The 23320-nt window shown below is 41.5% G+C and overlaps 1 protein-coding gene across 3 annotated transcripts in view; it reads right to left on the bottom strand.

Annotated features, from left to right (window-relative positions):
* SEPTIN8 (septin 8) overlaps nt 1–23320 on the bottom strand; it is a 437194-nt gene that overhangs the window by 252307 nt on the left and 161567 nt on the right. For all 3 annotated transcript variants that reach the window (XM_069652496.1, XM_069652497.1, XM_069652499.1), the window contains exon 3: nt 22305–22500. In XM_069652496.1, the coding sequence (XP_069508597.1) occupies nt 22305–22500 (196 nt within the window). The remainder of the gene's footprint in view (nt 1–22304; nt 22501–23320) is intronic.

Below are 23320 nucleotides of genomic sequence, written 5' to 3'. Positions count from 1 at the left end.
CCCCAAATAAAACGGGGTATCTACTTTACCAATATGCTCTATACCAATTTGCCAGGAGTATTTACTCTCCTTTTCACCCTTAGTAAGGTGCAAAGTGTTTATTTTTTTTTAAGTGTTTATCCTCAACGAATGTTCACAAAAACCGAGTAAGCATCAATCAATCTTTGAAGACCCACAGGGGTACAATCAAAAACGGGAAAATCATCTGCATAGGCCAGCCAAAGCGGTCTCATGTAATGAAGCTTTGGGGAAATAAAACTGTGGGTTTCAAGAAGTCACCTATATCTCCCATATACAAGTTAAACCGGCAATGAGCCAATACGCAACCTTGCCTGACACCCAGATATGTTGGAATGGTACGGGATAATTGACCACCACTCTGATTCAACCGCACTTGGATGTTCGAGTACATATATAAACCAATAATGAGGATCGGAAGCCAACAGCTGGCAAAGCTCCCATGCATGTAAAATGTTCACCATGAGGACTTGCCCGATTTGAGTGAGCCTCATCCACCACTATAGACTTCCGGAACAGAAAAGGCCTCAGTCAGTACCATTCACACCCATTCTCAGTGGCAGACTTTGGAACAAAATTAGTTTGGAAACCGGATGCCCGTTTGGGGACAGGAAACCCATGGTCCACTGCAATGGCTCCTGGATTATTCATAAAACACAACTGACTTTTTCAAAGTGCATTAACGTCTAAAACATCCACTGGAATAGGTTGATTTACCACTCCCTTAGTCAAATTAGTCTCTAACGTGTTACTCCTTTCCAGTTAATGTTTCCCCAGATTTTGGTTTTAACGAAAATTCTTTGGCTGTGACATGAAATTTAATATTGTCAAATTTAAACAGCAATGATTGCAAAAGGGCCAAATTTGATTTTGTTTCCAATTTGAGGCCTTCAGAAACTGAAACAAGGATGCACACTACCTAGTTATTTTCTACTAAGGTCTCATTCGAGAACATTGCCCATGATACTGTCAATATGTGGTGAACGCGTTGAAAGGCTTCTGCAAGGCACAAAAGGTGTAGAGGAGGCAATGGAGAAGATCCGGCACATTTCTTTCCCCCAAATCAGGTGATGTATCCGCAAAGCTCTGTGTATTTAAACCAGATTTATTTGAACTGAGTGAGGAACCTTCACTCAGCTCGAGTAGTGCCGGTAGTATACACCACGGGGGAACTTTTTAAAAAAATGTTAAGTTCGTCGACTTCAACTAAACACTTTTCTAGGTTTTGGCAACAAAAAAAAACAAAAAAACACGTAATCATTTGAGCGGGTTTTGGTTGCTGGGTTTCATTTTTGTGACTGAACTGTTAAGACAGTTAGCCACCTCCATTTCCGAACAGCCCATAACTTCCAAACTAGGCTGTATTGAAATGTCCCCCTCAGGTGATAGTGGGAGCGGAAAGTTAATTGCTGCCAACATTTCTGCATCCGTTGTATGAACCGAATTCTACCGTTGTAATATCATCCTCTTCCCGCTGCGTACATCATCCATAAAGTTCACCTGATGACAACAGACCACCTTTGACCTTTACTAATCCAAACAGTGGCAACTTCCAAAATTAACCAAACGGTTAAACGCTAGTCTGACAAACTGAACAACTAACTCTGAATGAGTTGCAGACTTACTTTTCACTGGCCAACCCGGTGCTCATACAATAGCAGACTTGCATTTTCCGGCAATGAGACTTGCACTGTTTGGTGATTATGGCATCTTTCACCTGGCGGCTGCGTGGAATGCACAGACTGCAACTCTCCACAACTCTGCAGATCCCATGAAGCCACTCCTCCACGTTTCGCTCGCTCCGAAAAGTGAAGAGACCGATGGCTCGCCCTGCACAGATAGAACTTTCCCCAAAACCGTCAAGCCATCAACCTCGATTTTGCAAGTGGTACATGTAAGTGCCACAAGTGGGTTACTACTAAAACCGGCTGTGTGTGATTACCATCCCCAAGTTGAAATTCAAGGTTCTATCAATTTAATTCAATGCTTTTCTTATTCTAATATACAAATATACTCATTAAAGAGATTATCGGAAAAAAAAGAAAAACAATAACAGTTAAAATCAAGTGGCCAATACAAAGAGAGAGAGAGAGAGAGAGAGAGAGAGAGAGAGAGAGAGAGAGAGAGAGAGAGAGAGAGAGAGAGAGAGAGAGAGAGAGAGAGAGAGAGAGAGAGAGAGAGAGAGAGAGAGAGAGAGAGAGAGAGAGAGAGAGAGATATCCGAGAAGGGTAAGCTATTAAAGGTTAGTGTCTGTCTTGAGCCACATACTGCAGTATTTTTGTACCTTCAAAACTCTCGTCCTTGAATGTTTAGTATTTTCACGATGTTTTATTGTATATTTAAATTGCAAGGTGGTCACTGGGTTAGTCTGTGCTTTGAGTCATGGAACTATGATAGTTAGCTAGCTCTGCTTTGGCTCAGAAACTTCCTTGTTGCACACTGTTTGTGCTCGAATACCTTCTCCAAGCAGAAGCCCAAACCCTGCAAGATATTTTGTAGCATTTTGAACTGTCAATCCAATACGAGAGAGCTGAATACAGTGAAGCATCAGGAGCATTTGGCATTACCCACTCGCACCGTTTGATCGTTATGGCACCCTTCACCTGGCGGCTGTGCGAACTGCAACTCTAGAGCTCACCAACTTTAGTGCTCTCAATTATCTTTTGTAGCTTTCCTTCCATTTAGCTTCAGATGTTATTAGGGCGCTTAAGCAGAAGCAAAAGGAAAAGTGTTTGCAGGGTCTGCAATTTAATATGTTTGTACACAATAAAGAGCTTATAAAAAGTGGCATTTATTGTCACATAGCTACTTTCTTCCTCTTCAATTTTTGCTTGTACTCTTCTCATGATCACAGTGTGAGGGGAAAGCCATCTCAAGGCGCGATAAACCTTCAAAGCATAAGAAAGACCGTAAATGCATGTACGGTCCTCGTCAAAGATGGGTCTTTCAGAGAAGGGCTAGAAATGTTGCATTTTTGGTTGTTCCAGGCCAACCATGCAACCATGCATCAGTGTGATTGAGGCATTGTGGCTGCATTGAAGGTCTGTTCGTGAGTATAAAGATGTAAGCACTGTACACAGAGAAATGCTGATTCCTACAGAATGCCAACGGGCTCCAACAAAGTTGCCTTTTTTTAAATGGATGGGAGCAATCTCTTAAACCATTGGGAAGCGCTTTTTAGAACTATAACAAATTAATTGCTTATCCTTAACATTCCATTGATTTTAAAACAGGGTAGGATTCGTTTTTTCCTCAAGTTGATTTTGCATCAAAATCAAAAAGCATATTTTGACCTTCACCCACACCTCCTCCTAATGTCATGGTGACATGTTTATGATTTATCATGATCCCTGATTTTTATGCTAGATGTAAAAGGCAGATCTCCCCAAAAAAATGACCCAGCAATCCAATGTGTATTCACAGGCTGTTGGAAACTTCCTTGTTCACACTTGAAATTCAAGGTTCTATCAATTTAATTCAATGCTTTTCTTATTCTAATATACAAATATACTCATTAAAGAGATTATCTTTAAAAAGGATTTGCCTTGGGATGTCATTCTTGATGCAAGTGCAAGAGATCAGGCATATGTGTGCCTGAAAGTTTGACTGGCTAAATCCGATTGGGGAAACCCATGGTTTGTTAAAAAAGCCAACAAGGTACAAATAAGCTGCAACGTCCGGCAGCTGCTTCCATTATCCATCATAAAACTGGAAGATCAAGGAAAACGGACTGCCAGGGCACAATGTATAATTCCTCCCAATTTGCCCATCTGCTAGCTCAGCCGGCAGGGAGCTGGATACACATACAGTTTACTGCAAAGGCCTCACACTAGCAACATAAATTATGGTGGGAGAACCTAAAGAACAAGAAAGGAGAGCCACATTAGTGGGCAGAAGAGGCAAAGGAAAACTAGCCTGAGGTCCGACAGCTGCAGGATGAGGTGTGACTGTACTCCTGTGATTGATTCAAAGAAAAATGAAGCCTTCATGAAAAGGACAATCGTCGGCATGTAAGAATCCTAAATCAAAATGTATACTCTGGGGACTATGATGTGACAATTTGTGAGCTTCCATAAAGTAAATTAGTTTAAAATGTTAACATACATGTGCCTACAAGCAGAGAGAAGTGAATTCGACTTCTTTTGTGGCTATTCTAGACTAGAATGTAAAACGAGACTCAAGAAATCAATTATAAAAAGCAAGACAGTGGCGTCAAAGGTGTGGAGTTCAAGAAAGCAACAAAAAAATCTAAACGTTTACACATCAGGCAGGCGACCAGAAACCTTGAAGTTAGGTGCTTGCTCCGACAATGTGTCCCAAACGTACATGTCAATGCTTTAGACCCAGCAGCGCCGACTGTTCTATTCATTCTTCTGAAGCTGATAGACGGAGTACCATTGAATTGGGTTACAAAGGCAGCTATTCTTGCCATTCATACGAAATGCCAAAAATGGAAGTAATATGTTCTGCCAAAAAACAAACTGTTACAAAGTACATTGTGACGAACATATGGAAAATGTGAGAAGAATGAATTCATTAATCTATACAACATAGCTGAAAAACTAAAGGCTCTAGCCAGGATTCTTGGTTCTTAAAGATGCATGCACAGACGGTAGTGTGGCCAAAAAGTAAATCAATGGAGTAAAATTGGGTACATTAAAGCTAGCAGGAATGGATCCAGGCCCAAAGGTTGAAATGGTCTCTAAATAAAAAAGGCACACATCGTAAAAGGTTGCTTTTTGTTTTGAATGGTAATGGCTAATTTGGACCAATGCCTGATGTTAGAGGATCAACCTGGTGCCACGAAAGCAGGCGACGCATCATGAAGAGTTCTATTCAGAAAAGGTACTCAAATGACCAGTTCTAAATATAGAAATACTTATATAAATACATATGAATGGGATTTATAATATGCAAACTAGCCGTGAAGCAACAGAGCTTTGTGCATAGCGGATGCCCTCAGGGTTTACAGGTAAGAGTATGGCAGTAGCCGAGGTGCTGGGGATAAGGAGAGGGGGGAGCTCCGGGTGGGTCAAATTAGAGTTGAATGGAGCAATTAGCAAAATGTTACTTGGAAAGTAGGGTATTGAGGTCCTTCTTGATGCGTAGGATGAAAAGGGTCAGTCTTATCTGTGATGGTAACTTGTTACAGAGACAGGGGGCATAGCAGGAAAGCCCAGTGTCCTTTTATTCCTCCTCTTGCAAATCTTTGTTCCCAGCCTTGCAATATTGTGGCTTCTGGTGGCATGCAGACTTCCAGCAATGGAGTTTCTCAGCAGGTGGTGTTTTGATTACAACTGCTTTCTAAGTGATACAGGTTGTAATAATGTGCGTTGAAAGGGGTAAATCAGTGTAGCTCCTTGAGAATGGGGGCGATCTGATCACAATGTCTTAAACCTTTGAAGATGTATGCAGTATGTAGAATGCCAGGAAGCCATCAGCAGTGGCATCTGGGACTCCTCCGAATAGAGCGGTGCCACCTTCCAGGTGGTAACAGTGCTTGGACAACAGCTCTGGAATTCTGAGGAGGGATGAAAGGTTTGAGTTTGTAGAGGATTACAAGGTTTTACCATGATGCTTGGGGTCTCCGTGGTAATGCAGGCTTTGAATGAAGCCACAGTCAATGAGAGCCGAGAGATTTTGCACTGGGCGAGAGCCGAGGCGTGAATCCATCAAGCTTCATGCACACCCACAAATTTGGGACTTTGTATTGCCCGATGGTGTTTCCTAGCAGAATGATTTTGGCCTGTCGAGTTTAAACCTCAGGTGGGCACGTCAGATCCATATATGATAGAGGGACGGGCAGTACTTGAGTGAAGGGAAGTTGTTAATGCAATTGATCTCAAGGTTTTAAGTGCAAAGAAAGCAGAAGCATTTACAAGACACAGGGCTTGCAATTGAGCTGAAAATCCAAAGAATTGCGCAAGGACAAAATCTCTTGGAGAAGCCCATGCATATTGCAGAAAGGGGCTGTGCTAGGGAGAGGAGACCAAATGTACAAACTATTTGAGATCACTGATCGTACTCCAACAGAGTATTCCCCATTGAATATTTGCATGGAATACAAGGTAGAACAGTTACGTTGTGTGCCAACTAAAAGTCCCGATCAAGCATCTGCTTGACTAATAAATAGTAAATAAAAAAAAACTGGCACAAGAATCTCTTCCCCACTGAGTAAATGGAGACAATTATAAAATTAAGAAAAAAACGGATTTCTAGGTGCACAGGAAGATTCGCATTAAAATCATCTGACGAAAATAAGTCTAAATTACTAACCGGTATTTTCCATAAGTGAGAATTGACTTGGCATGTGACATTTAAAGCAATCCCCATTGACACCATATGTTATCATATATTAATTGTAGAACTTACATTTTTTTACAAGAGCTAAATGGACTCAATTTGTTCAGGTAGACCGCTTTGCTTTTAAGGGGAGCAAGCACAGCAGAACTCTGCCTAAAATGCCCGAACATGAGGACCACCCATGGAACTTCCCAAAGAGCTTAGAGTGCCTTTGAAGGTTTAAGGGGGTTTTAAAAAATGACCAGAAAAGAAAGACCATCTGTCAGCACTCAGTGGAATATTTCATTAGAAAACAGAAGGGAAGACATGTTAAAGTAGTCAGGATTATTTCATACAAAGGAAAGTGACTGGGAATGGCCAAGGCGCTACTTTTGGCATCATGGCAACATGGGGATTATTTAAGGGTGCAAATACTGGGAAGAAGAAACATGTTCACATCATTACATTTTTAGAATTCCCAATAAGCCAGAAATAAAGGGCCAATGGCTAACAAAATATATGAAAACTAAAAACAGGTTTTGGAATAAGTGAGAACACATATTTGTGCATCTCAGACTAGACGATGGAGATAAGAGAAGTTATAGATACAATGCTGCTTGAATAGACCCATCTAAACTACCAGTAAGCAGAGTGTTGGGTTAATGCTTCAGAGTCTGAATGACATGCTTCCCTGCACAATCAAGTAGCACAGGAAGTTGGGTAGCAATGGCTTCATACATGGAAGATCTCGATTTACTTTGAAATGTGTTGAGGTTACAAAATACGGACTAAACAGAATGTTACAATTTGCCATCACCTGCCTCACCCACATTTTGGCTTGGCCTTATACATTATTATAAACGAAGGCGTAAACAAGGCTTTATGCGAGATGAAGCTCGAACATAGGGAGTGTGTCTTATACAAGCATTCAATGGTTCTCTTTCTACTCAGAAAAGCACATGCACCCCCGCCCGTGCATATCAGTATTTAGAGCATGGATCCTGGCAAGGCGCCTCAGCATGAATACATCCAAGCCAGATTATCTCTGGAAACGTTGTGAAATTACCCGTTCCATACAGTAACAGGGGAACGTGACAGAAGCTACTGATAAGCGATGGATTCTCCATAGAATTTTAAAGGGGCATTTTCTCAGAAAATTATTTAGAGGATTCAGTAAGGTTTGGATAACAAAAGATTTGCAAGTACCCGAATAGTGTGGGACACTTACCTGCCCCATCATATGGCATACATTAAAAGGCATTGCGCGGAGAGCTCCATTAAAAAAAAAAAGAAATGAACCAAAAGTAAGTTGGAGCATAACTTTCACCACTTGGGCTACACCCCTGCAACTAGAATGGCTCAAGCGATACAGTAAATCCTGAAGAAGTAGGGGCTTAAAACGCTGGAGTACTGTAGGTTTGATAAAAGAAAAGCAGGCAGTATTGAGGAAACATTGAAGCTTAAGGACTTTGAATTATATTTTATATAAGTGTGCGAGATCAGCCAATCGCCTTGGGAGACCTAGGAAAGCGGCATTGAAGATACTCAGTCCGAGTTTCAGTTATGCATAAATCGCACCACGTCTGTGGACACATGCTGCAGGCACGGCTCCCCGTCCATGCACTCTAGAATGCAAGTGTGGCTACGACAAATCTGGTACACCTCATCACATAGCCCCCCACACTGAAACCCCCAACATGTCTCAACATTAATATGCAGAGGAAAAGGTCAGTATAGCCCGGGCACACCGCGAGTCTCCTGCACTAGCAATCTGCCTCAACCAGAAGGTCCCAGAAGGCATTCAAACCATAAAGCGCATTGAGGACTTACAAACTGGGAAATGGCACCATATAAATTACTACAAAAAAATACTCGGATCAATATATGTTAGATGTCCGCCTATGCATCGCATGTGATCCAAGCATATTACACAAGCCTCAGAAATTCTCTCTCTCTCTTTACACCTATAAATCAATCTGCATGTTACAGGCATTACTATAGTGCTCATATCAAGGATAAATTGCATTGTAGGGTGACAAAGCGACATACTTCTGTCCAAAATAACATTAACTTGTTCTCAATATAGTGCATTGTATAGCATGTTTCGTAGGGTTACAAATAACACGGTGCCATAACCCAACGGATGCAACAAATTATATCTCCCAGTGAAAGATGGAAATTGGAGTGCTCCATGCTTGTATTCAAAACTGATTTACAAGATAAATACATGTTTCCACAACAAACTCCTGGCCCATTAAATGATTTAAAATAGGATTACCCATGCCCGATAGTGAGGGGGGTTTCATCGAGACTGTCAGGGAAAACTAAACAAGGTATTTAAGAAGCAAGTACACGGAAAGTTACCAATGCCATTGGGCTTAACGTAGCAATGTATAATAATGTCCACAATCTACTACACCCGCTTATTTACAAGTAATTAGTTCAGCGAATAAGTTAAGCAAATCCCAGGATGGATCAGTCATTCCCTTTAAACTAAGACATCATTAATGCCACAGACGACTATACAGGGAGCAATATTTCACCTTCATAAAGCCAGGCTGCTTCTAGTGTACTGTTTAAATGGCTAAATCCAGTGAGAAAATAAATAAAGCACAACGAAAGGGATTTTCTGCACTTCAATCACTTACCCGCTTGAACAGGGCTATGGCTCAGGTCCAGTAGTTAAATATGACCTTGAATGGCAGCCACACGGAAAAGGACGGCAAGTGCTCCTGGGGGTCTCTCTGGACATGCTACCAAAGACAGGATTAGGCCTCAGATGTATTGTTGCTATTCAAGCCATACCTGGAAGTGCTAGGCAGTCTTGGTAAATGAAAAATTACAAGTTACTAATTTTGAGAAATACTAGACCGATTGGTTTCTGTGCCCCATTTTAATCTATCTATATACATGGAGCTATTGCTCACCTGATGGCATACCACTTGGTTACAATAGCTGGGTAAAAAGTCTGCTTAGTGAACAGATTTTATCTTCCATACCAAATACTAGCATTAATCACTTACTTCATACGCTGGTCAGGTCCAAGTGCATCAAAACGGGTGTGATGGAAAATTCAAGTCCATAACAGGGAAGAAAGTACCTAAATAATATATCAAAGTATGCAGGGACTAACCAATCACATTTGATTGCATCTAGTCACTACATAGCAAAGAAGCAAATTAAAGTGAAATGGGGCACCAGAGTGCCCTCCTCCAAGATGGCTGAATAGCTGCATAAGATCCAGCAATTGAGCCTGGAGCATTGTACAAAGTAGCGACTGCGCGCATTCTACTGAATAAGTCCAGCATGCAGAAGTGGCTGACCACCATCCTTCCTTGTACGCTCCAATCACTGTGATCCTTTCATCCATGACTTCTCTAGTGGGCTGGCGGCCACCAGGGTTTGAGGCAAGCATGAAGCAAAGTGGGCAGTTAGGGTGTTTCTCTATACACTGGTACACTAGATGCATGGTGCTGCTACAGAGGTGGACCCCCAGCATGCCCCGATATGAACAGCAGAGCTGCAATTCACTCTGTGTCCTTCCAGCCTGTGAATCCTATGAATAGTGAATGCTAATGGATTATTGGAGGTGTGGATTGAATGGTCAGTGTGAGCTGCTTCTGTTGGTTCCATGTAATAATGTCGCCACAAAAATCTTGCCATGCAAAAATATCGCCAAAAATGGCCGTTTTTTGTGGCGACATTATTGCATGGAACATGAGGGGGGACACCCCCGCAACCCCCAAACTTTTTTTGTTTGCCCCATATATATATATATATATATATATATATATATATATATATATATATATATATATATATATATATATATATATATATATATATATATATATATATATATATATATATATATATATATATATATATATATATATATATATATATATATATATATATATATATATATATATATATATATATATATATATATATATATATATAGGGACAGGGTCACCCAAATAATATCACCATGACATTTTCCCGGGGATATTATTTACGGCAACCATATATATGGGGATATTATTACCGGACACCCTTCTGTTGAACTGAATGGCGGTCACAGCCTTCCACGGTTTGGATCAAGTTGTGCTGCATTGCCTTGCGCTGGTACCTGCACTGACTGGCCAGACTACCACATCTCCCCATCTCTGCACCTCCATGCTCTAGTGATGTGCCTTGCACTGTGGTTTGCTTCCTGGCAGAGTGTAGGACATTGCCATGGTGAGGGGCTCAGTGGATATACAAAAGGTGAGACTTTTCTCGCTAGCACACATTACTGAACCCTCCTGACCAGCCTGGCAATTAACCCAGATGCACTTACCATCTACAGTGTGCGACTGCCCTACCCGACAATATATTGTTTGCTTGGAAAGACCAGCCACTTCTTCACCAAGGCCACCCTTCTTTCATCTAAACACGACTATGCCCCATCACGGCAACTCTAGTGACCACTGTGTTTTCTTGTTTGTGTGGAGAGAGGATGAAAAAAAGCCAGGAAAGCCTTCAATTTCCCCAAAAGATGGCGGTCACGTCCCATGGTTTGGGATTGTTCATTGACCGAACGACGATACTTCACCAAGATGATGGGCATGTTAGACAGTGACTCTTGCTGGATAACCAGGTGCTCAAGGTAGACACCCCTCAGACAAGAGCAGACGAGGGGAGTGGGAGGGTCAAAGAAATGAGAGCAGGATCACAGCTCTTCAGTACAGAGGATTCAAAGAAGGCCCTAATCTGGAGAAATTAATATGAGACATGAAACCGGTTCAGGCTAAAAATGAAGATTCTGAAGCTAGATCGTGGAAACATTAATGGATAGAGATCCTCTGTTACCCACCTTACTTTCCACAATTCCAAGCAAAACGGCCTTAATGGTTCCTTGTTCCTCCTGTGAAGTCAGGTGAGCCTGCCACACCCAAAAATCTACTTGTCATGTAAGGTTACTGTAACCTGGAGAGGGAAAGAGCTGGGGGAATTGCCAATATCTGAAATCCAAGAGCGCATATACCTAGACTTCACTTTTTCAGTCTTCAACGTCTGCAGTGGTTCAGTTCTCTGACGCAAAGACTGTGTGGGAGAGCCTCAAATATGACATGCCTTTTCTGCAAACCCCCCAAGTCATCTATAAAGACAAAGCCCACCTTTTGCCAAACATGGTTTAAGCGTCTACCTTACGAGAGACTGCCTAACTCATTGACTTTGTGCTGGTGTCTCAGGTCCACGCCTTGGTTTTTCTACCTCTAATGATGGTAAATGTCACTTACTTAGCTGCGTCGATTTGACATTGTTTGCCATCTAAGTGAATGCCCAGGATACACAGAGATGGCCTTTTTCAATGTTGCATTCACCTTCATATGGGTTATTACGAAATTATCACTTACTGAAGACTGTTGGCTTCCTGTTAGGACACTGTCTGCCACACAACACTTTACATGACAATTTCAGGATCTGTTGCTTTTTTCTTAAATGGGGTCTTATCTTCAGCCCCAGCAACTTGTGAAACCGGTCTGCACTTGCTCTGCTTCCATCTTCCTTCCAACAATTTCCTGACCTATTTCCACCTCCTTCTTGCTTCGATATCTTCCTCTCCCTTGCAGATGTTCCTTACTTTCACTTCAAGATATTCTGCTCTTGTCCAGTTCCTGGTCTTTCCCTGGTCTCTCAGCAATTTGTGTCTCTTGCCTCCTTCTAACCCATCCCTTTTCTTCCTCTTTCCAGCCTTACTTTAATGCTTCTCCCTGCTCCTCTGTTGCTTTTACTTTAAAATGTATATTGTGCAGGCAATGGACCCGTAGGCTTGAGGGCGCAACAATTACAAACATAAAAACACACGAATCCATGGAGAGGAACAGAAGCTTTCTCCTCAGGCTCCCCGTCCGCTTCCAACTTGCTTCATCCCACTTCTATACCCCCACCCCTGTTGGTAAAATGGCCTCATCTGGTGCATCAGGAGAAGCTGTATGGGGGCATTGATCTGGCCTGGTGATTGGCAGTTAGGGAGGATAGCTCAGCAGCAACGTGCTCGTCTTGGAAGCAAGACGACACGGAGCAACACAGGTTCGATCCCCGGGTCTGCGCTTAGAAACCTCTGTGTATTAAGCGCGTTATAAATATATCATATCATACTACTACTCTACCAGGTAGAATTACTTTTGTTGTTGGGAAGGCAGTGGCTCAATGGACAGAGGGTTCAAAATGGCAGTTAGCCATCTTGGGGGCCAGGTGGTAATCCAACTTCAACATGGCGCCATTGATGACTGAGAAGTTTGGCTGCTCATGCTTACAATTCTGCTACCTTGACCACAAGCCTCGGCTTGTGAAATGCAAGCAGGTCTTCTATTTCAAGAACCGTGGTCGCCCTTGTCACCCATGTTTTGTGCTTTGCTCTCTGAGCAAACCGGTGGATTGTGGGCCACTAAGGAGTACTTCTTTACTTCTGAATCTACATCAGTGATTCTAGGGCCATAGGAAGAGGGAAGAGGCCCCTAGGTGATTTCCCCCCCCATATAGCACCTTCTGATTGACATCACTTAGCAGCTGGTATTTCACATCCCCAGGGTCCCTTATCCTCACATTTCCTAGGTTCAAGCTGGTCACTCCATTACATGGCCAAGATGGATTACATTCTTGAAGCCTAGCAATTTTCACTACCCATCTGTACAGCTACACTATGGTTTACATGGGTTTCTGCGTCAAAGGCCATTGGAACTCACATGATCATTGTTCTGATCTTAAAAATGAAAAAACGTCCTCCATTAAAATGTGCTTTATCACTTTGCAGTCTCCATGCATCTTTCTGGCTCTGGATGACAATAACAGAAGAGGTTAATCTTTTACTTGCCTCTGGTCAAGGTAATTACCCCACAAAATATAAAAGTGGAATTGGGGGAAGGGGGTCGGATACCTGAATGTCCATGAGCGTTTCACTGTTGAAACTACTGCTTTGGGCACCCAGCAAACTCATGAATATCAATGTTTTTTCTGAGTTCATACCAGGGACTGTAACCCCAAATCGTTGCATAAAAACATAGCCACTTTTGCCAGGAGTTAACGGAAGCTACTCGGAATAAAGCACATGCATTCTGGAGTGGCAGACCAATAAGTATATGCATTATGTTGAGGGACTCCACAGGTGTTCCAATGCTCCTAGATTAGTGCTTCAGAACAGTAGGTGGAAAAATCGGATGTTTCTTTTATTTTATTACAAGATTGTTTACCAAGTGTTACAATTCCGGGATCCTATAGATTAGTTTTGCCTTTGTTCAGTAAAGAGTATTAATCAATTCTAATGTGCATTTTAAATACCCACATGGAATCTAAATAAATCCGCTTTTAGACATTGTCAGATAATTAACTAGTCACTTAGCACAAGCAAATCAAATGGAAGACTATTCCAGCCAGTCAAAGCCTTCCTGGAAAATGAGTGCCATTGTTTTTGCTTTTTTATATTGTTTAAGCCTATATGCATAGAAGTCCTTTGATTCGTAGGCTCTAATCATACCCCACACCACCCGGGAGAGGACCAATAAGCAAAAATTAGGAAAATATCACATTATTGAGGACAATCAATAGACGAGACGGGATACATGGATAACCATACCGTCAGCCTCAACATCCTTATTGGCAGGCAAATATAAAATTATTACCAACAATAAACCCAACAGAATGGAAGAGAGCATGGTCATTATCCACTTGGATATGCCTAGTCACCACACCATCCCTCACCCAAAATTCTACTATAGAAACATTGCCCTTTAAATGCACAATTAATCAAAACACATCTATTATGTGCCTAGTGATACAACTCCACCTTCTTTCAGACCTTGTCAGTACCACACTTGCAGCCACAAAAAAGATCCTGATCTTAGGTCAACTCAGTCTTGTGCTGAATGCCCCACTGAAAAATTTGCTTTCAGGTTGATCATGGACAATGTCGGGCTTACCCAATCGGGTTAATGCTCCCACACACCGGAATGGCCATGCTCTGGATCTCATTAGGATTCTTAACATTACACTAGAACTTGCATTCTCTACCATGGTTAGACACTGATCCAGGGTAACTGGTACGGTCAGCATAAGGCCAACCTGAAGCCTAGACTCGAACGGAACAGACTGCAATCTCAGTCAGACGCCTTACAAAGATTTCTGAGTCTGCTTTTGTACCAAACTCCAACGCTATTGCCACCAAAGACACTTGCCATGACGAGATCGCTCTACTGGAATCTCTAAACCAAGAAAACCAAAAAACGCTAAACCTGCTTCCCCCACTCATTAATACAATGCCAACTTTTTCATAAAAGGCCCAATGGATGGTTTGATAATGAAAGAAATCACACAGAAGAACCCTGTGAAATCTGGAATATAAATGAGGATGCACTTGCACTTCAAATTCCAAACTCCCCAGGAAGATTCTGTACAGAGGATACACAACCACGGCCGAAAAAGGTTAATTTCCAGAACAGTCATTTTATCTGCCCACAACTCTTCTGAAGTGCTCAAAATATACAAGACTGAGTGCATCTTCTGAAATCTCCATTTAACTCACTGCTTCACAAGGGAAAGCCGACAAAGAAAAGTCAGACCAACACCTCGAGAGAACACCATCCCCTTCACCTCATTTAAACCTACTGCACCCAATAACACACCCCTGCTTGGTGAAAGGTGCAAGGGCATCTAGGGAATACAGTCTTGTGTTTTTCATTAAATCTAATGTCAATCAGGCAGCCTCCAACTCCCTTGGTAATTTAAGACCCAAAAAACGAATCCCTCCTGCCTCCATCTCGAATATCCCTTTCTTTGCAAATATATTAGAAAAATGCACCACAGTGCAGCTTTCTGAATTCAGCTAATCATCCACTTTGATACATGACAATCAAGATTTGGGTATTTTGGGAGTGTAGAACCTGTGCTCATTTTCAGGAGAAAAGAGATCTTCAAAGTGCTTCATGACAACTCATCAGCACTTATTCTACTTGACCTATCAGCTTTTGATACCATACATCACCCCATGCTCATTAACCGACTCATCATGGGCATCCTTTAAAGTGTTGCTCCTCTTTTTTTTGACAATTGAACCACTCACTCGAAACTAGGCGAGCGGAGATCTGATGCAACTGTTCTCAGACTTGGCATTACCCAGAGATCCTCTTTACAACTTGCTATTTAGTACTTGCAGTTGACAGCCATTTTCAAACAGTTATGCTCAGTTTCCGGCTCTGTGCAGCAGATGCTCAAATCACTTCAAACAAAACAAAAATGACATGCGCTGGGGTAAGATCTCAAACAGCCTGTGGTTAAACATTGTTCTGTGAAGGCCATAAATCTGGAAAACTTTGGGAGATGCTCTCCAAGTCGGGGGAGAACCTGGTGCCCTCTTTATACTCTGGCTTCAATATCGTTGCAAAATTGGCTATGCAGAAAAAAATCTAGCAAAGTGAAATTGCGATAGAGAGAACCCAAGTCCACCCTCCGCATGAGCAGAAAGTAAAGCAGTGGGGAATGTGATAGCAATATTGTGAAAAATAGTTACTGTGCAATACATGAACAGATGTGCATTGCTCAAGTTCATGCCGTGACGCGGAGGGAGGGGAAGATTAAATGATCATGGTGCATTCAACTGCGGCACTCCCAGATAACTCAAAGTCCAAATTCCAGACCCTTAATACAGGGATATTTTATGGGAGCAGCTTTTCATCCAAATGGCATTTGCTTCCTATCAGGGTAAAAGGACAGGCCTCCAAAGGAGCAAACTTTGAAAACGAGGAGGGAATATGTGGGGGCAGGGAGACTGGTTCATTTTTAATAGCACTTGGGAGAATCTTGAATTGCAGGGTGTTGTGTGAGGGGGGGATGCAGGAGGTTCCCTACCCCTCCACCCAGGATTACACAGACCGTAAATGATACGCATCTGATACAGTGGGTGCAATTTGAAATGTGGACTGTCGAAATGCCAGCGTGGTGCAAGATTTTCGAATAAGCACTTTGCATGCCACACTTGGAATTCTGTGCTTCGCAAAAAAGGTACATAAGCCAGTCATGGTTAACTGCCCAGCAAACGGACATCTGCAATATGTGTTAGTACAATTTGCACGGTGTGACATTTAAGTGGATACCAGTTCAGCTGTGATGGGATCCTGCCGATAGATTTTGCAATCCCCCGGGCAATAAATGTGAAAATCTTTTTTTAATATCAATTGCAATTAAAAACAAAGCTCTGGGTTGGGGCATTTGTTCAATGTTGTGATGCGGCTTGTCAACTACACAATGTTGCATTATAGGTGCTTAGAAGCCTGCCAGACTAGGTTTGTGGACAGAGGGACTAAGTCCCACTGTCGAGGCAACTCGTTTACAAGTGGTGCCCTATGACGACCACATGGCTCTTAAAATGAGGGTGTTTTAAGCAGCCCATTTGAACCAAGGCAATTTCATCACCTTTCAGTGTATTGGTGTGTAGGCTGGTGTCAACTGTGGCTTCAAAAGGGGTACAATCCCTTTTACTGCAGTAGCAGCCCAATGTACCTGTATGGTCGCCATTAGGGCACTGATGCAATTTAAGTCCTACTCAGTCATTGTGGGCCCTCCTTTTGTCTGTGGAGATCATGAGGCAGGGCATCAATGCCAATTGGGATTATGTATGCTCACTCAGTGCTCAGATCCTCGAGTGGTTTGAGCCGACCTAGCCTGGTTATCCGTTCTAGAAAAACCTAGTAAATAGCCTGTGTGAGTGGACCCGAGTGTTTGGGAGCTTTTAGGGCCAGCCTGGTTGGCCGAAGACCAAAACCTTGGTTAGCTTGCCTGGTGTGTAATTGGAGGTCTGGCTTAGGCCAGCCTCTAATTACGTGTGTTCATCTAGGGGAGACCCTGTGTGTTCCTCGGATTTTCACCTAAGTTGCTGAAGGATTGCAGAGAAGATTGGCTGCTACTCCCATGGCCCAGGGTTGGCAATATTTGGCTGGGCCCGGCTCCTTGGTTCTTGCTCTCAGTTTCTTTTAGCTGCTGTATCACTTGCTGAGCTCTTCCTCGTCCTCCTCTCAGTCCTCCAGATTGGCTGCCCTGTGCTGTGCTAGGATCATTTCTAGGTTGTTGCTATCTCACCTCCCACAAAATCATCCTGGGCCAAGCATCTAGGAGGTAGGCATGTTACCTCACCTGGAAGAGTGAGGTAACTCTATTGTAGGCTGTTTCGGGTTGTCCCCAATGCAGTGCTCCTCTCCTGGGATCATTCTTTGTTAGCTGGGTGCTCAGTCTTGCCCCTCAAGCTGCCTGGATCTCATGGATCTGGTTCCACGATCTTTCAGGTGCCTTCTTGTCACTAATTTTGCTTCCGAATAGTAGGTCAGCATCCTGGGAACATGGATTAATATCAGTACTGGTCGTGCCAGCTCAAGGATTCAAGTCCCTGGGTACTAGTTCCTTGTCCCTGTTCTATAAAAGAAGCCTTGCACTTGCAAGGTTTTCCTGCTGTCTCCTAACCAAATCTTTAGTTCCTGCCATCATGAGAACTTTTCCCCTAGTCTGCATTCTTCAGAATGGTCTTCAGCGGTACACTAGGTCTGGGAAAAGTAGGGTGTTGTAGGCCCCCCTCTACTGTGAGCTGCCAATGACATTCATTGGTCGAAAACCTGCTCGACATCCATCCTCCTGTGGCATGGTACAAACTGGAACTTGCCCATCTTGAAAGTGGCAGTTCACTCAAAACGTTATGGCTTAAAAATATTGCCCATGATTAAATATATATGTTAATGTATTTTATTTTTTAAAATTCCTTTGAAAAATAAGCTTCAAAATGTACCTCCAAGTTCTATTAAGTGAGCAGATTTAGTGTAAATTGAATTCTCTGCTCTTGCTGCAGTAATCAAGCAGGATCCCCCTACTGTGAGCTGTAGCTTGTTACAGCCGTAGAGCAGAGAATGGAAACTGTCACAGGGCAGGTATCCATATAAATGGCAATCTTAAAAACAGCAAACAAACACTTTTCATAAACATCTGAAAAGCGTTTGTTCACGGTATTAGGATGGCATTTATAAGAATGCTTAGTCTGTGAAGGTGTGAACAAGGCAAACATGGCCAGTTTAACGGGGCGTGTTTGCCTTGGTCTTAAAAACGTACTCTTGAGGTCCAGTGGTTAAGCGCTAGCCCTTTCAACCACTCGACACAAGTTTAAATTCCAGGCCGTCTTTTTATGGTGCATCAAATTTTGTTTAAAAAAAAAACTATATTTGATGCATCGTAAAACAAAAGATTGGCTGGCACCGAAACGGATCCAGTGATAGAAGGGATAACCCTTCACTACTGGACCACAAGAATGTCATTCATAGCGCTCTTTGCCATGTTTAGCAGCACAACAAACAGCGCTGTGAAAGCAGATAAGGAATTGGACTACATGAGGGGACTCTTGCAGTCTATTTCCGTAACTGTGAAATGGCAAGTACAGGGCTCATTGCCGTGTTGTATAGCACAGCAAAGAGCGGGGACTCCAGTGATGAAGGGCTTGCTCCTTAAGTCGCATTGCCTGGATTGGAGTCCCTGCCTTTTTTTTCTGGTGCTTCAAATATGTTTTTTTTTTTTATAACAAAATCTGAAGCACCCAGAAAAAAAAAAAAAGAGGGATTGATTAGAACCCGGGTTGCATGGTTGGAAGGGCTAACCCTTAACCACTGGAGTCCTTTTGAAAGTGTGGCAAACACACCGTTAAATCAACAGGATGTGTGTGCCTCGTTCACAGGACAGTCAGTCCTATGAATGCCTTCCTAATACAGAAAAACTCTTTCCAGATTTGAAAAGGGTTGGTTTGCAGTATTAGGATTGCCATTCATAGGATTGCCCTTTGAAGCTGTTATTTAATTCTCTGCTCTCCAGCAGCAACAAGCTTAAGTTCCTAGTAGGGGGCTCCTGCTTGATAACTGCTGCAAGAGCAGAGAATTAAAAGAAATGGGTGGAACTGTTTCTGTATACAAAATGGATGCCTCCAAGTCATTGAAAAGCAGGACTTGGAGGCACCTTCTGCAGATATGTTAATATACATTTTAATTATGGGCAATATTTTTAAATAACATTTTTGAGTGAACGTCCCCTTTAATAGCGGTTTGCCTACATACTTTTTAGCACATACCTGTGATCTATTAGAGGCACCTACTAGAGGCTTTACTACAATCAATTCACAGGCATCCTGTCCAGTCAGATGTATTGGGATAATGTATTCAACCTTGGTGATTTTGTTTGCAACTATGTTAGGGTTATTTTGAGACGATTTAGGTCTGCTATAAGTGTGTGCATTCTGACGTTTAGTGGCCCTCTCTGCATGGTTTAAAATGGTTTAACCCTTCACTGCCTCTAGGTACATGTGTGTAACCAGTGCTACTTTACAATAGAGGTGAAGAGGAACGTGGCAACTATTCATGAATTGACAAGTGGGGCTGAACAGGACCCTAGGGATCACTTTTTCTGTCCTCTGACATTATGTAATGAGTTTACCATGTTTTATGCATATTCTGTTCTGGTACCCAACTATTTGAATGTTGTTGTATTTATGTGCAACTCTATAAGAGCATATATGTTTTCATATGTGTGTAGTGTGTTACCTTTTGTATGATCTATCCACCAGCCTGTGTGTGAACTCAGTCTTTCCCCTTAGGCCAGATGTTTTAACAACTCTCACCAGAAAGCTTTGGAAATGTCTCACCAACAGTAGTTTCCACTTCCAAGGTGATCGATCGTGAAGCATGCTGGGTAGCATCATCTCTGCTGCATAGTAATGATACATAGAATTCGTGTACAAGTGTACAATCCTCTAAAAGAGTCAAAGGTAGTGCATATACTGGTTGCGTTAACATATGTACAAGGCTTTCATTTTCTGCTACATATTAATTGAATGGTAACACCTGAAGAGTCTGAAGAAATAGTGCACCAATCCTTTAGCGTTTGTTTATAGAGCGGAAACGTTGACAGACAAAATATATCAAAACTTAATTGTAGAATCAATGAAATGATTAATCTTTCAACCAAACAAGCTCTGATTTGTATGTTGAAAATTGTAATAGAAGAAAAAAAAAAAAAAAAGTTTTCCTGATTAACGACCAAGACATTCACTTGTAAAACTGGGCTTTACCCCTTTTTGTTTGACAAGAGCCATCAGGGTACTTTACTATGCATATAGTAAAGAACCCTCTATCAGGATATGTGATCCCTCCTCCCACAACAATAAAATATACATTACTTTATGGTGTATTGTACGATCGATATCCACACTCAAGAGACGGTCCCTGAGACACAGAGGATTAAACTGGAAGTACAATTACATAATAACAGGAGAAATCCCCTTAGATGGTAGGCCCTTTTCTTTACTATCTTCTAATCTTCTACACCATAAATTGGAACTCAATCCAATACCTTCATATTTATATCAAAAATTGCTTTTTATTGAAATCTATTCTTATTATATGTTATAGATATTTGAGAATACCCATCAAGTGGAAAACAGAATGTCTTTTTCACCCCCAGAAGAATGTTCTTAATTGAAGGGAACAGAAACATGTTGGGGCCCAGGGTTTATGGTAAAATAAATGAATACATCTGCCCTCAAATGTTTTCAATTGTTTGTGTTGTTGGGAGTGTTAGTTGTATTTCACACTACGTCACTGGGTCTGGCGAAGATAAATGCGCCAGTGCTGGATTGATTCCCAGTATTGCATTTTATGTGGCATCTTAAAAAAAGAATGTTAAAACTGTTTCCATGTTGGACATGTTTAAGAATAGATTTCAATAAAAAAACTAAACTGAAGTTATTGGATTGAGACCATATATATGGTGTAGGAGACATTAAAGAAAAGGGCCTACCATGTAAGGGGATTTCGTTATCTTTGCATGTATCTGAACATTCTTTTAATTAAATGGCAATGCTGACTTTTCAGAAAAAGACACCCAAACAGACACCAATCTGTTCACAATGGACAGTAAATCTTTGGGTAAATAAAAACAGACCTGTGCGAGCCATATCAACCCTGTAAAACAATCTTATAGTTATGAACTCTTCAGGGTCTGTGTCAATTGGATGGGGCATCCCAAAAGACAATTTATGGTAGCCCATCGTCAGAAGCATCTTCAAATGTAGCACATTGAAATGTATTATAATTGTTTTACAAACTATGATCACAATTGCTCATAATAAATAGATTTTTATTTAGCAGTTATCATTCTGGTAAAAACGACTGTTTATAGAGCAAGCCATACTATGTACCTAGTAGCTTTGAGCTGGGGTATCAAAATCACACAGTCACTTATGTTGGGTATTGTATAGTATAGTATAGTATGTATAATGGTGGAGCTTTTACTATTTGCTTCATTTTGTAGAACGTTCTTTAATTGATGTCCTCAAAAATGTGTTTTGTACCCTTGATCATTTCCTTGTTTACTACATGGCCTGTTATACATTTTGTAGTGTATAATGATGCCATACTTGACTAACAGTATCTCTGATGCTTGTATCTGCTTAGGTTCTTATGATTTGCATAGGCCAGCATCTATTGGTAGATGCAGAGTATTGCATGACTTGTTTTCGAAGTTCAAAAAAGGGACGTTGACTGGGTGTTTTTGTAATACTATCCTAGTGTGGCGTGTATTGTTCAATGCGTCCTTCGCGAGTCACGGTCCCTCAGATAATTTTTTCCACCATAGTGGCCAGTAATTGCACATTTCTACACGTTTCCTCTTAAATATATTTAAATAATTATTTGGAATTATTCAGGCGCGATTTATATTGAGGTTATTTTAATACATGAATCGTATTTATTGTATTGTGCGTTAGCAAATAATCGATTACATATCAATGAACTGCTTTAAAGTTAAATGATAAACAGCCGGTATTTGTTTTGTTTTTTTTAAGCGCTTCAAATTTGCTAAACTACAGCAGTAAACACTATGAAAATACTACGTCAATATGAACACTGATTTTTTTGAATAAGCAAATCACAAAATAAAAGGCTTACCTATCATCTTTATTAATCTGGTCTCCAAATCCCACTGTGTCCACAATGGTCAGTTTGAGGTTCACACTGCTCTCCTGAAGATCATATGTACGCGGCCGTAGGCGGACTCCATTTTCATAATGACTAGCCTCTTCTGTCTCAAACGTTGTGTTGAAAAGCGTGTTCATTAACGTAGACTTTCCAATCCCAGTTTCTCCTAAAAAAAAATAAAAAAAAAAAAAAAGGGTGAAATTGAGTCATAGATATTAAATACATGAAGGCATTCTGTGAATAGTTAAATGCATTCGTCAAAGTTTGCAAAAAAGCAACCTTAGTATAGCAATCATCTATGAGCAGAAAGAAAAGTGCCAACATTGGATTGGTGAGGCTTGCACGCTACAGGAAATATTTGCATTTTGAAAACACATTCCACTGGAAGAAAATCCCAGGTCCATATGTAATTTAAACTGTAAAATGAATGGATCTAAAAATGAAAAAATATCTGATAAATCCATTACCTAAATGGTCCCTTTTCCTTGTACTACTGCTTAGTATGATCACGACAGGCTTTCTTCCCACCAGTGATGTATCAAAACCTTTAATTTCCCAGTCACCATATGGGTGCAAAAGGCTCCACCGCCCCTCTCACCCTTGTTATTCTGTCATTCGAGGGCAGCAGCCCTAATCGAGGGAAACCTGCTTGGGTTGGTTTGCCTTGTGTTCAGAATCAGAAGCTGCAGCTGCTGGGTACTGCCCTAAGTAAATATAGGCAGTAGATAAATACATACACTTGCTTACGTATTGACCCATGGTAAAATCTACATGAGCATCAAAAAGACTGCCTACTGTTGGTGGTACCATCAGGATTACAGCAAAGATCTTCTAGGTTTTGTAACCTCAGATAATCATCAATATGCTTGACCCATGAGACAACATTCTGTTACTTTAAGAGATATTTTAATGCTGCTATGTATCCAATGAGGGCATCACAAGACCAATACGCACCCAAAGAAAAGCAGTGGTTTAAGTCCATTAGG

This window comes from Ambystoma mexicanum, chromosome 3p (genome assembly GCF_040938575.1).
Source record: "Ambystoma mexicanum isolate Mex_15411 chromosome 3p, UKY_AmexF1_1, whole genome shotgun sequence".
Taxonomy (NCBI): domain Eukaryota; kingdom Metazoa; phylum Chordata; class Amphibia; order Caudata; family Ambystomatidae; genus Ambystoma; species Ambystoma mexicanum.
Note: the sequence above shows the minus strand (reverse complement) of the source record. Positions and strands in the feature narration are given on the sequence as shown.